The following is a 15,000-nucleotide window of genomic DNA, read 5'->3' on the forward strand; positions in this document are numbered from 1 at the left end:
GGGGATGAGATCGGTGGGTGGTGGAAGATTTCACATGTATCAACGTGAGCATCTTCTCCACCCTGCTGGCTTCACTATCGACAGGTGCATCCATTACTGATTGTGTTCTTGGCAAATGAAACTAATTAATGAGTAGCAAAGACAGCAGCTGCTATTGATGCTCACAATCACACTGTGGAAAGCCAGAAGAGGAAAATGGGGGGGGGGGGGGGCTCTGAATGAAACCAGTCATTGTTTCCCTGGACTCTCTCAACACGGAGGTCAAAGCTGGAGTAGATGAGAGGCTGCGGGCTTCGTACCCACGTCCTCCTCGCTCCCGCGTCTCCCCGGGGAATCACCCGTCTCAAATATACAACGTGCAGTCGTACAGCGGACGTTATCAACAGCCGGTTGTCATGGAGACAGGACGGACGTGCAGCTCTTTTCCTGAGTCTTCTACTCTGGATTTTCACGTTTGATTTTCTGATCATCGGATGTCTGAACTTTCTAATCGGTGTTTTAAAGACTTGTTGATGGGTAAGAAGTTTCCCCTCTCCAGGTCACATGAGAAACAAGAGGAAGTCTAAATGTGTTCAGGCTGATGTCTCTCAGTAGATTACCTTGAGAGAAAAAAACCCATCTCATTTGTTTTATTGAGACTGATGGACGCTGTCTCTTGTTCCTCGGTGTATTTGCACTGACGCTCTGAGAAGTGATGCGTCGACTCATCGTGTCTGAGGTGAATATCGTGCTGTCATCTCCCAGAGAAGCAAAAAAAAAACCCAAACCTGTTAAATTAAGATGAACGAGCAGAAGTCGTCCTCGATTTACAGCTTCCTGAAGCGGATTACATCCCTCAGAGAGAGAGAGAGAGAGCGGGCGAGCGAGGGGACGAGACACTGGCTGCTGTCTGTGACGGCGTGGAGAGAGAGGGAGGGACATCAGCTGACCTGCAGGGACTGATTATCAGCTGTTTGACATGAAGTCAGTGTTAAATGAAGAAAAGCCTGCAGCTGTGTCACGGAGCGCTCTGATTGGTTCGCTTCATTTGCATGCAGGACTTGTGGTCTCATTTGTGTTTCTTTAAAACGAGTCTCTGGATCTGCTTGTGAAGAAACTGTACGAGCAAAACAACAACAGGCACGCCTCACAACAAGGTTTGACCTTTAGTCAGAGTGCGAGCGACGGGTTGGCGAGCGTCGGCCTCCGGATGGGTTTACAACCCATCTCAGAGGCAGAACCTGAATCAAGCATCCAAGGAGAGGAAGATGCAGCCCAGCATGGAGGCCGTTCTCAGGTGTTCTGCTCACCTGAGGACGAACAGCTCTCTCATGTTGGAGCTCCATCATCACGTAACGCTCCGCTCCTGTTTCAGCGCCGTGCTCGCTTGTCCTACTTATCTGACATCCATAAAAGATGAGAAAGCCTTCTGCATCCATCCCACATGCAGAGATTTATTCTTCTTATGTTCCTTTGAGCCTGGGCAGGCCAGGTTTCAACCTCTGTCTGTGAGGCTTTGTGTGCTGACGGAGTAATGACAGCACTTACAGCTGATTGGTGGAAAAGGTCGATGATCTCCAAGGCCAGATATCAGGCGGCTGGAGGAGCATCAAAGTTCAATTAGTGGGTAAATCAATCGAGGGTCATGAAGAAAAAAAAAAAAAAAAAATGGCGTGAAAATGGCGTGCGTGCCTTCAGGATCAAAGAAAGTCATTTGAACTCTCTTTAAACCTCCGTCTGAATTCAAAGTACACCGACATCAAGCCGCTTAATCCTCCTCTCTTGCTCACAGGATTGTGACGAATGTTTCTTTAGAACAATTCCTCCTACAAGTTGAGAATGTGAATCCTTTTTTTTTCTTCTTCTGTCGGTGTGTAAATCACGTCGGCCTCGAGGCGATCCATCGAGCAGCAGCGAGCGCTGCAGAGAGAATCATTCTTCTTCTCTTTCAGTAAAGATCTGCACGTCACCACCCGTGCGTCTCACTTACTAACCACTGATGTCACTGGGAGGTCCTTAACCCCCGACCCCCCCCCCCTTCTGTTTGTCGACTACCACCCAAAGTCAGCCGACTGTGGCGTCCCCTCGACCAGCGGCGTCCTCGTCCGCGAAGGAGCGGAGTGATCATAAACAGGATGCATCATGTGACCGTGACATCACAGCAGCAGTCTGACCTATGACAGCACGGACTGAACGTATGGCTCAGTCACACGGGTCATGAATCAGCAGCCCGGTGACGAGAGAGAGAGAGAGAGAGAGAGAGCGAGAGAGAGAGAAGCTTTATTTACACAGCCGCTGTGATTTATGTGCTCTCACCTCGGCCCACTGTGTTTTAATGCTCTCCATAACGGCCACAGTATTTCATGGTCGAGCGGTCCAGCGCCCCGCTGGACACTTCCTGCTTCCCCGCCTGTTCATTTCATCCACACTGGCTTTAAATGGAGCCAGTCGGCGTTTACTTCCACGTCAGAGATCTTTTTTTTTTTGCACGCTACGGTTCGTCTCAGGGTGACGAACATTAAAGGACGGCGAGCTGCAGAGGCTGGTTTGCACGGTGTGACGGTGGTCATGTGCCGTGCAGGACGCCGTCACGATGAAACCCGGGTACAAACAGAGGAATGCTGCGCTGGCTGTTAGCGTCTCTTTAAAGCTGCAGCTTTTTGTTAATCTCTTCGGCTGATCAAACCGATTATAAACACCAGCTGATGACGCAACCCTTCATGTCTGCCCCCCCCCGCCACCCCCCCCACGATGATGAGACAGATGCACATTAACCATCTGTGCACGTCTGAGCGGTTTGTTTTATTTTTTTCAGCGCGCGGCCTCTCCCCGCTCGCCTCTCAACAGGATATGAAAGATGAGCCGATCTCAGGCGGAGACGGGCTGAGACCCGCCGCAGACACAATAGGAGCGATGGCTATCAGCCCGCAGCCCGGGCCCGTGAGCCGCTGGTAATTCATGACGTACCAGGAAACTTATTTAGCGGCGCTCATGCCCGGCCATTATTGCAGACAGCAAATAAGCAGCAGGGAGGAGAAGATCAGTGCGGAGGGATGATGAAAGGCTAACAAGCTCCCAGCATCAGGAAAAGGATCCATTTCAACATCTCAGGCTCATTCAGGGCAGGATGGAGTTTCCCCCCGGGGAGAGAGAGAGAGAGAGAGAGAGAGAGAGAGAGAGAGAGAGAGAGAGAGACAGAGAGAGAGAGAGAGAGACAGAGAGAGAGAAAGAGAGAGGAACATGTCCTGTAATTTCTGCTTGCTGGATCTGAACACGCATTTAAAAGTCCAGTCGTACAAATCCAGAGCGAGCGAGAGAGCGAGAGAGAGAGAGAGAGAGAGAGAAGATCCAAATGTTGATAATCTTATCTGAACCTTAATTACCTGATCACACAGTGAGGAGAATCACGAGAATCACAGTGGGTCACTTCAGTCAGTCTACACGTTGTCTTGTTGCTTCTATCTGGATTTTTACGAGGTGTCTGTAGCTTTAAATATGTAAATGAGCTGTGTCTGACCACGCCCCCTCTCTGGAAGGGCTCGGGTGTACTCGCTGCTTTCTGGCTCCATGTCCTATTGTTTACGGTGAGAAGGCAGACTCAGAGGGCAGAACAAACACCTAGCTGTGGGAGTGTCACCCACCTGGGGGAGGGGCTACTGCCCTTTGTGATGTCATGAAGGGGAGGGGCTACTGCCCTTTGTGATGTCATGAAGGGGAGGGGCTACTGCCCTTTGTGATGTCATGAAGGGAACATCTCCAAACGGCCTGTTTGAGCACACAGAAGCAGCAGAGAGAATCACTCCCACGATTCCCCGCCAGCCTGAGAGCCCCCTGGTGGCAGACTCAACACACTGCAGATCTTCACCTCTGATATTCATGCAGACAAGAAACAGGCCTCAGACATGAAGGGAGAAAACAAGCACTCCTCAGCGCTCCATTACAGAGAAGCAAGAAGCACGTAACAAGACGTACGACTCAGTCAGCTTTTGGCGACGGCTTCAGTCGAGTTATTCAATTAAAAAAAACACCTGAAGGGAGAAACGAGCGTTTGTCACATTGCACAGCTATTAGATTGTGGAGTTATTGTTTTCACTCAGCTGTGCAGTTACACAGTTTAATGGCACTTTACAGCGAGGAAAAATAAACACTTCCTGTCAGGAGCGAAGAGTAAAGCTCTTATTCAGCACTGTGGTTATTTACAGCCTTCAGTTCAGCTTCAGACTGAAGATCTTCAGACTCTCTCCTGGCCTGAAGCTTAACATGAAAATACTTTAATACTCAGTGATGTGTATGCTGGCTGTGTATTTGGCCCTGATGAATAATTGTTTCCACTGCTTTGATTTTCAAGCATGAAGGTTAGCATGTCCTGCCTGTGCATGGCGTGGGTCCAGGGTTTAACCCCGCCTCTCACTCCATGACAGCTGGGATCGGCTCCAGCCTCCCTGCAGCGCTTTCATTGACCCTCACTGGCCACCATCGGGTCGCTCTCCCCTTTTTTTTTTTGTTCAGCGGTGTGTTAAACACTCGGTTCTGTGCCGGCGCTGACCCGATGCAGCTCCTCTGCTTCATGCTGGATTCCAGCACAGCTGCATCTGAATCACTCCCATGATTCCTCGACATCATCTCTTGTTTCTGTGGCTTGAGAGCCCCCTAGTGGAGGACTTCAGTACTGTGCGTTTGAAAATGTTGTGGCGAGAAAGACTGAGTCTTTTTAAAATGATTTATTGTGAATAAATAAAAAATAATACAAGTTTGATTCATATCCAATATGTTTTCCTTCCAAGCACCTCGATCGACTGTGTTCATCCATCGTTGGGTCGTCCTGCAGGGTGATGTGGATCTCATTAGTCCGAGGAGGTGAGCAGACCGCCTATCCTCCACATGTAGATGCAAAACAAAGGAAACTCGTTGGACAGCACAAAGACGCGCTGTTCCAAGTGTCTCAGGAAGCCCGACTGATCCGACCCCACCTCCGCCCGACACGGACCTGACCTCTGCAGGAGCTTCTCCACCACCCTGAACAGGAAGCACGAGTTCTGGTACTGGTCAACTGGAAACCTGTCCAACCCCGAGCTGTCCTGGTCCTGGAAAGAAACACATGAAGGGAACTCTTTAGCGCTGTTAGCGTTCAGACAAAGACTTTTCACAGCCTGAAGACTTGTTTCAGAAGTTCAGGATCTCCTGCTCAGATTTCTTTGAACCTGTTCCCTCACATGGCAGCGAGTCTACCTTCATTTAAAACCTGGACTGGTCTCGCTGCTCATGGATCAATCAAACCCTGAAGGTCTCCGTCCTACATCGAGTCTCCTCTCTCTCTCCCTCTGGACTCCACGAACTGGATCCTGGCTCTCTTCCACTCTGAGCTGCAGCCTCTGCCGCGCGGCACACGCCATATGCCAGAGCTTCGTACGACACGCTGGAGGTCGACCCGCACAAATCACATCTCTACGGGGAGACGCGGCGGGCCAACGTGCCGAAATGAAAGAAGACCTTAAAAGAGCAGACGGCGTGGAAGACGGCGATCTGGTCCTCACATATCCAGTAAGCTGATCCTTCAGGGATGATGATGTAACACGCTGCAAATACTTGCAGGAGCTATTTAACACAAGATGACAACAGTGACGTGTGAAGGTGCGCCGTGTTGTTGTTTTCACGCCGCACTCAAAGTCGAGTTCAAGGCTTCCAACACACAAAACACTGAGTGTTAATTATTCAAATAAACAGAAGCTGCTGGATCCCTTCCAGCCTCTCAATGTGTGTGTGTGTGTGTGTGTGCCTCAAGTCGCTGCTTGTGAAAGTTTCTGTGTGTGTGTGTGTGTGTGTGTGTGTGTGTGTGTATGTGTCACGGCAAAAAAACAAAAAAAAACAAGCGCCAGATGGCTGTCAGGTATTCCTCCAGGCTTTAGCTTTCAGAGAGCTGTCGGTATGTGACAACAACACCCCTTAACCCCACACACACACACACACACACACACACACACACACACACACACACACACACACACCACTTAGACCCCATCAGTAGCGGGTCACTTGGCACTTTGTTCTTAACAGCTTCCAGAAAATTCTCTTTACATCTCACGATTCGCTTTTTTCAATTTGAACTGTTAAAAACTGTTTGTTTCGCCGCACGATGATCAATAACATCAATCTGTAATCAACCACACAATATGTTTCCCTTTAATACACACAGGTCACCATCAGGAAGTGCTGGACACTGTAGCTTCAGTGTTTAGCCAGCTCTGCATGACACTGTAGCTTCAGTGTTTAGCCAGCTCTGCATGTGGTGGACACTGTAGCTTCAGTGTTTAGCCAGCTCTGCATGTGGTGCACACTGTAGCTTCAGTGTTTAGCCAGCTCTGCATGTGGTGGACACTGTAGCTTCAGTGTTTAGCCAGCTCTGTATGTGGTGGACACTGTAGCTTCAGTGTTTAGCCAGCTCTGCATGTGGTGGACACTGTAGCTTCAGTGTTTAGCCAGCTCTGCATGTGGAGGACACTGTAGCTTCAGTGTTTAGCCAGCTCTGCATGTGGTGGACACTGTAGCTTCAGTGTTTAGCCAGCTCTGCATGGGTCTGTAAAGCTTTCTGCGTTCTAACCTCTCTCCATGTTTCATCTCCAACATTGATCCTAGTTTGAGCAGCTTTCTGCTGCTGGAGCTTATTAGAAACATGCAGAGGTTTTTTAGCTCGGGTACAATCACTTCTATCTGAAGCAGTTCCACTGCCCGCTTCCATCGCTGCAACACCTGTTCACCTGATAACTGCTCTCATATCTGGCAAACCCAGGGGCGTCCAAAACGGCCTTCAAAGCCCCGCCTACCTTCTCTGGTCCAATCAGATCCAGAGCATTCAGGAGCAGAATCTAAAGTTAGAAGGAGGACATACTGGCTGCTGCATTGTTGAAGAGAAGCTTCAACACAGCAGGTTTCCTTCATGATCACACAGGATGAGAGCAGCTCTCTGATTGGTCCTTTAATCTCTACACTATGTTCCTTTGTGTACAGAGGTTGGATGCATGTTTTGAATGGGTTCTCCATTTGGATTTACAAAGACAGAAAGCTGTGCTGCTGCAGAGCGACGTAAATCTGCAAACCATCCTGAAAAAGATCCTTATCAGAGCTCCATTCATCCACACATTCCAGATGCTTCCATATCTGAGTTCTTCCTGCGTGTGTGTGTGTGTGTGGCATTTAAAACTGGTAAAAAAAACATGAATGTGTCACGGTGGGAACTACCTATTATTAAAGGATTTACTATTCTGAGGATGTGAGTGTGTAAACCGTGCATATCCTGTTTGCTGGCTCTGCGTTTCATTAATGATGCAGATTTGTTCTTGTTTGCCCCAGAAAGTGACTGAAAGTCAAAATGCCAGGGAAGCTTTGAGCTGGAATACTGATGAAGTGCAGGTAAAGCATTATTACATGTCTAACTGTGGAGCCTATAATGTCAGATAATGTTCTTTTATTCCTGTTTAAACTCAGGGTACCAGTCTGTCCAGTGTTGTTCGGTCTTGAAGTGTTACTGGGAGGTGATTGGCTCCTGCAGCTGCCGACGCTCACCTCATCGTTCAGATCCATTTATCAGAGCACAGACGTGAACCTCGACCCCTTTGAAATCATTAATCACGACTTCAAGATTAATCTTCACGTCCCTAAAATAAAGAAGCTGATTACATTTGTGGATTAATCAATAACAAATAAAGCTTCATGAATAAATCGCAGGAGGATAAATGATCTACAGATTCTTTAAATGTCACGAGCTGAAGACGCTTCGTGTAAACCAACATGCTCTGCAGGAAAGAAAGCAGCAACCTTGAACACAAACCAGCTCCATCAGGAGAGACGTTTAAAAGCTCTCGACGAATGAGAGCGCGGCGCCACATTTTTACTTTTAAGTAAAAAAAATGTGACTTTCATATTGAATGTTTTCTTCAATTTTAACTGAGTTTACATGTTTACATGCTGCTCGGCTTGGTCAAAGTTACGACACAGGAGAACTACAGGATCAAGATCCAAGATGGAGTATCAGGCCGCGGACTGTGGACACGGTGGCGTTGTGCACGGGACAGAAAGTTCTCCGAGTTTGGAGACGCTGAGGGACTTTTATTGAACTTCTCTGTGTTGTGTGGATCTCCAGCTTCCTAAACAAACATCACCATCCGTTTCCCCATGACGAGCTCATAAAACAGCGGCGTGGAGGTGGAGGTGGTTTATGTCAGTCCGGCTGGGGGAGAAGGAGCCCGACATATTCTTACTTTAATCTCAAACCTGTCAAACACTGGCAGTTTATGAAGCCATGAGGCGGGATCAATGGAGGGCAAAAATCAATAACTGGAACGAGAAGCTGCCGGGAGCTGTGATGGAGCGTCTGCAGAGGAAATACACAAACTAGTCGTCCACAGGGAGGCGGAGCCTGACGTGCTCACTGGAGATGAAAACCTGGACATGACGTCTCTGCAACACTGCATGAGGTCTATCAACTCAATAAAGAGGAAAGAGCGTTGTCTTAAACACACCAAGGAGCTGTCAATCAAAAAGGAAAACGACGTTGAAGCTGGCGAGGAATCATGGGAGTGTCAACAACGTGAAAACTGAGGAGAAGGGCCGACATCAATCCGAGTACTCGCCTGTCCATTTAGAAATCAGGAGTCCACGACAGCGACTTCACAGATCATTCCTGCAGGAGAATCTGACCAATCAGGGAGCGTTTTCCTCGTGCATCACACGTTCAGCAGTGGAACAAACTGGTCCATGACCAGGAGGAACTGTTGGGAGGAGGATTCCCAATAAAGAACGGTCTGCAGAATCCCTGATGGAACAGCTGCTGCTCAGATCGTGTCGTCACGTTGTCGTGGTTCGAGTCCAACAGAAACAGAAGAAGTCACACAGAAGTGAAAGAGGACAGACTGTCAGAGGTAATGACATTAGACGAGGCGGCGTTCGGCCCATCTGCATGTGAAGGATGACACAGCAGGACGGACTGATGGAGCTGTCCGTCTGCTTGTTAGCGCTCCTCGGGGATCCGGCAGCCTGACACTGACGAGGACGGTTTGTTGCTGCCTCTTAATAATGCTGATAAACTACCCGCTCCCTCCGTGCCAGCGGCGGGACAGACTTTCACTTTCAGGCCAAAAGCACAAAGTCAAAACCGACATCACATCCTGCCAGTGGAGCAGGAGACACGCTAAAGGTCGCGTGTGGCGGTTCAGCTGAGGCCCGAGGTTGGAGGTTTATTTTCGTGCGTGCTCAGGAGTTCTGGCTTTGAAGCTTGGCGGCAGGATGCTGTAGGAGTGTGGGGGGGGGGGAACCTGCGGGAGGCTGCACCTGTTACACAGAGGCCCGTGCCCTCAGAAGGTGATAATTAGCTACCCGCAGAACGAGATCATCAGACGGGAACACAATCATCAGGTAGCACGAGGCAACATGAGCGCAGCAGCTGCTGCTCTCAGGATTTCAATGTGCATCGTGTAATTTAAATCCCAACAGAGGCCTTTCATGTAAAAGCAATAAAACCAGTCCCACACTGGGAGTTTTACACTCATACAATGGAGCCAGTTAAAGATATATTTGAGGTTTCAGAGGAGAATGTGGGAGCTTTAAAGGGGGGGTCATGAAACCTGATCAGTATAGTGACAGTCAGAACTGTTCACACCGTCAGTGAACCCTGTTAACTGTCACCTCTGGGATTCTGCAGGTCTCTCTCCCTGAAGACAATCAGGACTCGTGCTGAGGTAAAGGATCTGTATTCAGAGGGAGCCTGAAGCACTCTGACCCAGATAACATCAGCTGCACTCAGATTGTGAAGCTGCTCTTTGAATGGGATTTAATTGGCCGTTTGATTGGACCCGGAGCTCGTTACAGCTCCGACTCGGCCACAGGAAGCTGACGGAGTCACACACACAGGTGGGATCAGACGATGGATACCAAACACGGCTGATCAAAGAAGCAGGAAGGTCCTTTAGCTCCGCCCATGTTGCTGTCATGTTATACTGCAGTGTGAACCGTTCATTTCTTGGACTGTGGCGGACCGCCATGGTCTGATATGACCCACTAACACAGTCAGGGGCAATTAACCATCAGCTAGAGGAACTGCAGTTTACCCCAAGACCGAGTCAAGACCAAGACATCCAGGGACCGAGACCGAGTCAAGACCAAGACATCCAGGGACCAAGACCGAGTCAAGACCAAGACATCCAGGGACTGAGACTGAGTCAAGACCAAGACATCCAGGGACCGAGACCGAGTCAAGACCAAGACATCCAGGGACCGAGACCGAGTCAAGACCAAGACATCCAGGGACCGAGACCGAGTCAAGACCAAGACATCCAGGGACCAAGACCGAGTCAAGACCAAGACATCCAGGGACTGAGACTGAGTCAAGACCAAAACATCCAGGGACCGAGACTGAGTCAAGACCAAGACATCCAGGGACCGAGACCGAGTCAAGACCAAGACATCCAGGGACCAAGACCGAGTCAAGACCAAGACATCCAGGGACCAAGACCGAGTCAAGACCAAAACATCCAGGGACCAAGACCGAGTCAAGACCAAAACATCCAGGGACTGAGACTGAGTCAAGACCAAAACATCCAGGGACCGAGACTGAGTCAAGACCAAGACATCCAGGGACCGAGACCGAGTCAAGACCAAAACATCCAGGGACCAAGACCGAGTCAAGACCAAGACATCCAGGGACCGAGACCGAGTCAAGACCAAGACATCCAGGGACCAAGACCGAGTCAAGACCAAGACATCCAGGGACCAAGACCGAGTCAAGACCAAGACATCCAGGGACCGAGACTGAGTCAAGACCAAGACATCCAGGGACCAAGACCGAGTCAAGACCAAGACATCCAGGGACCAAGACCGAGTCAAGACCAAGACATCCAGGGACCGAGACCGAGTCAAGACCAAGACATCCAGGGACCGAGACCGAGTCAAGACCAAGACATCCAGGGACCGAGACCGAGTCAAGACCAAGACATCCAGGGACCAAGACCGAGTCAAGACCAAGACATCCAGGGACCAAGACCGAGTCAAGACCAAAACATCCAGGGACCAAGACCGAGTCAAGACCAAAACATCCAGGGACTGAGACTGAGTCAAGACCAAAACATCCAGGGACCGAGACTGAGTCAAGACCAAGACATCCAGGGACCGAGACCGAGTCAAGACCAAAACATCCAGGGACCGAGACCGAGTCAAGACCAAGACATCCAGGGACCGAGACCGAGTCAAGACCAAGACATCCAGGGACCGAGACCGAGTCAAGACCAAGACATCCAGGGACCAAGACCGAGTCAAGACCAAGACATCCAGGGACCGAGACCGAGTCAAGACCAAGACATCCAGGGACCGAGACCGAGTCAAGACCAAGACATCCAGGGACCAAGACCGAGTCAAGACCAAGACATCCAGGGACCAAGACCGAGTCAAGACCAAAACATCCAGGGACCAAGACCGAGTCAAGACCAAAACATCCAGGGACTGAGACTGAGTCAAGACCAAAACATCCAGGGACCGAGACTGAGTCAAGACCAAGACATCCAGGGACCGAGACCGAGTCAAGACCAAAACATCCAGGGACCGAGACCGAGTCAAGACCAAGACATCCAGGGACCGAGACCGAGTCAAGACCAAGACATCCAGGGACCGAGACCGAGTCAAGACCAAGACATCCAGGGACCGAGACCGAGTCAAGACCAAGACATCCAGGGACCGAGACCGAGTCAAGACCAAGACATCCAGGGACCGAGACCGAGTCAAGACCAAGACATCCAGGGACCGAGACCGAGTCAAGACCAAGACATCCAGGGACCGAGACCGAGTCAAGACCAAGACATCCAGGGACCGAGACCGAGTCAAGACCAAGACATCCAGGGACCGAGACCGAGTCAAGACAAGACATCCAGGGACCGAGACCGAGTCAAGACCAAGACATCCAGGGACCGAGACCGAGTCAAGACCAAGACATCCAGGGACCGAGACTGAGTCAAGACCAAGACATCCAGGGACCAAGACCGAGTCAAGACCAAGACATCACTGAACATTGTGATCTTGTGTTCAGAGGGCATTTCACTGTTTCAGATTCTGAGATCAGACCTTCAAGACCGGTCACGAGACCAAGACTGATTTCAGGTACGCGAACACAACCTGAGACGTCTGACAGAGCAGAACAACTGCACTAGTCTCAGCTCTGCGGCTCTCCTGTCGTCTCTTTTCTAAACCTATCTGTCCCTCATGATGTCAAAGTCACAGGATGAAGACAACACAATGAGGGACAGCGAGACGTGTTGTTGTCTCGTCAGTTCATCCCTGAGCTCGAACACACTGAACGGCTGCAGATTCAATCCTGACTAACAAATGACGAAACGATTATCAGAACTGTTTTTCACATATGTCCTCGTCTTTGGACTGATCGGTGCTGATCGCTCACAAAACAGATGACGTCATCTTTCTCCATCTGTGCACAACACGCGAGCAGAGACATCCTCCGGGTTTCTGGGACACTCACAAAACGTGTCTTTATTTTCAGGGAGTGACACCCGGGGTTCAGATATTTGACCTCTTGTGCTTTGTGCTGCTTTAAAAAAAAAAAAAGATCTCACATATTAAAGAGCTAATTAGCCGAACCTTTTTTTTTTTTTTTTTTACAGCTGATAAACGCCGCTAATTAGTTTCCAACCTTCTCTGCCTCGCCAATTTACAGCTGTTTGTTATTCTGCTGGAGTAACTCGGAGTTCAGGAAGTGTAACTTATTTATAGCGACTTAAAGAGAACGAGGACGACTCATGGACGGGGATTAACCCTTTACAGGGACAATGCATATTAAAAATAAAATCTCTGTATAAAGTATAACAGAGCTAATTTTCAATCAAATCCCGACGTTGCTAAAAGCTACAAAATAGAAGAAAAAAAAAACATGGCAGTCATGATTGAGACAAAAAACCAACATGCAGGTTAATAAAAGGAGCAACGAAGGTTGGAAACGAGGCTGGAGGAAACGAGATGTGAGAGGATGATAAAAGAGGGGGAGACCAGATGGAGAGAGAGAGAGAGAGGCAGGGGGAGTGGGGCGAGCGAGGGAGAGTCCATAATGAAGCTGTGCTCGGTGGGGAGTGTGAAGGGCAGTAATTTACTGATCAAGAGGAGAGATTGATTTGTCACCGGAGTGGAGGAGGAAGCCCGCAGTGTGAGCGAGAAGCTTCGGCCCACTCGTCCACAGGAACAGTGATGGGAGCTCGGTGTGTTCCCACCCGGACCACCAAGAGCCCACAGGTCCACTTTCAGGTTCCACCACTCGTCCTGTCGGTCCGGATTCAAAGTTCAGGACAAACTAAACGTTAAAGGAGGATCCACCGGGGGAAGTTTCATACAGCCAGGCTCCGGCCTGAACTGCTAACTGGCTGACAGCTGCACTCGTCGATAAGACGTGGTGGGTGTTCATCGCAGATGGCTGATCTGATATGACAGCGTCCTTCGGTCTGAGAAAGTCTGGATCGATGTGAGAACGCATCAGAAGCAGCCATGCAAAGGAAAGACTCAGTCTGCTGCACGCTCATCACAAATTAAAGGCTGAGACGCCTTTTCAACCCAGCTCAGAGACACACTGTCACTGTACGTCCTAACACTCAGCATTTCTTCATCTGCAGGCAGCCATTGTTAGTGATGTCTGTGTATTTGAATGTTTAGTTTGTTTCGCACACTTTCAAACTTTCAAAACAAAAATCAAAATGGTGCAACGGACCTGTACAGGAGTTCCACCCCGCTCAGTAATTACAAGCAGTTTATATTTGTAAGACTAACGAATAAACATCAGACAGGTAAGGAGATAAAGTACAAACATAATAAAAAAGAAAAGTAAAGAAATAATACAAAATAATAATAATTACGTTGAAGACGATGGGAAGAAGGTAATCATTGTAGATCCAAGAGAAAAGGGGGCAAGGCAGATCGAGAAAATAAAAAAAAATGTGGGATTGTCGTCATGGGATAAAAAAAGATTAGAAGAAATAAAAAGGATTCTAATAATAACAATAAGTTAGTTAGTTTTCTCCAGATTAACTGTCCAACCTCGAAGAAGACAAACGTGTCTTTAAAACGGGGTTTTGATCCAATGACAGCTAAATACTTTGTGCATATCCGACTTGGCAGGTGGTGTCGAAGCGTTCCACGTTGTGACAGAAGGGAAGAACAAAAGACTCTTAAAGCGTTTCTTCCCCACGTGGTCTGAAGCAGTTTTTCTCCTCTGCTCTGGAAGTGAAGGGTCCGAGTGTTTCCTGGAGGAGAGGCCGACCACACACATCCCGTCCTCCCTGATCCCACAACAACAACAACTACCCAGGAATTGATTTTTGTCTTGCCTCTGTCTTGTAGAAACGTCCTCTTGCAGGCTTTTTTTTTTTTTCCTCTCCCCCCCTGACCGTCTCTTTCAAGGCGGTCTGACAATCCACTGATTCAGCCGACAGAAAATCGATCCAATCTCAAGTCGGCGTTCTCCTGGCTCATATCGTGACATCTTGACTGCCTGGAGGAGGTGATGGAACACAGGTTTGTCTGTTTCACACACTCACACACAAACACAGGCAGAAGTAGTGCATCTCATTGTGTTCTGGAGGTTTATCTCAGACTCGGGTCCGCTGGGTCCGGGGATCCTTTGTTGTTCTTTGTTAAAAGCTCTGACGAGGCGGGTGGGGGGGAAGGGGGGGGTCACTTCAGATCTGACGGCTCAATGTTTGCAGCGTTCACCGACTCAGAGGACGGAGCGGAGAGCTGACTAAAGAGAGTCCCCCTTTGACATGAAAACTCAAAGTCTCCTCGGCCTCACCGGACGACTGTGGACCTCCAGGCACCGGTCCATTTTCTCACATGGTGACGGCCCAATGTGATGTCACACAAGCAGCTCGCCGTGCGCCCTTATGAAGACCCCAGGGAGGGTTTACACCAGGACTGCCCCCTTATGAAGACCCCAGGGAGGGTTTACACCAGGACTGTCCCTTTATGAGGAGCACATTGTAGGGC

The 15,000-nt window shown here is 49.3% G+C and overlaps 1 protein-coding gene across 1 annotated transcript in view; it reads right to left on the reverse strand.

Annotated features, from left to right (window-relative positions):
* Positions 1-4,685: 4,685 nt before the first annotated feature.
* LOC306832000 (meiosis-specific protein MEI4-like) overlaps positions 4,686-15,000 on the reverse strand; it is a gene marked incomplete at its 5' end in the record, with an annotated part of 28,595 nt that continues 18,280 nt past the window's right edge. Inside the window, one exon of the mRNA XM_079356352.1 lies at positions 4,686-5,063. Within this exon, the coding sequence (XP_079212478.1) occupies positions 4,824-5,063 (240 nt within the window). The 3' untranslated portion in view covers positions 4,686-4,823. The remainder of the gene's footprint in view (positions 5,064-15,000) is intronic.

Source organism: Symphodus melops (assembly GCF_947650265.1).
Source record: "Symphodus melops genome assembly, chromosome: 1".
NCBI classification, from domain to species: Eukaryota; Metazoa; Chordata; class Actinopteri; order Labriformes; family Labridae; genus Symphodus; species Symphodus melops.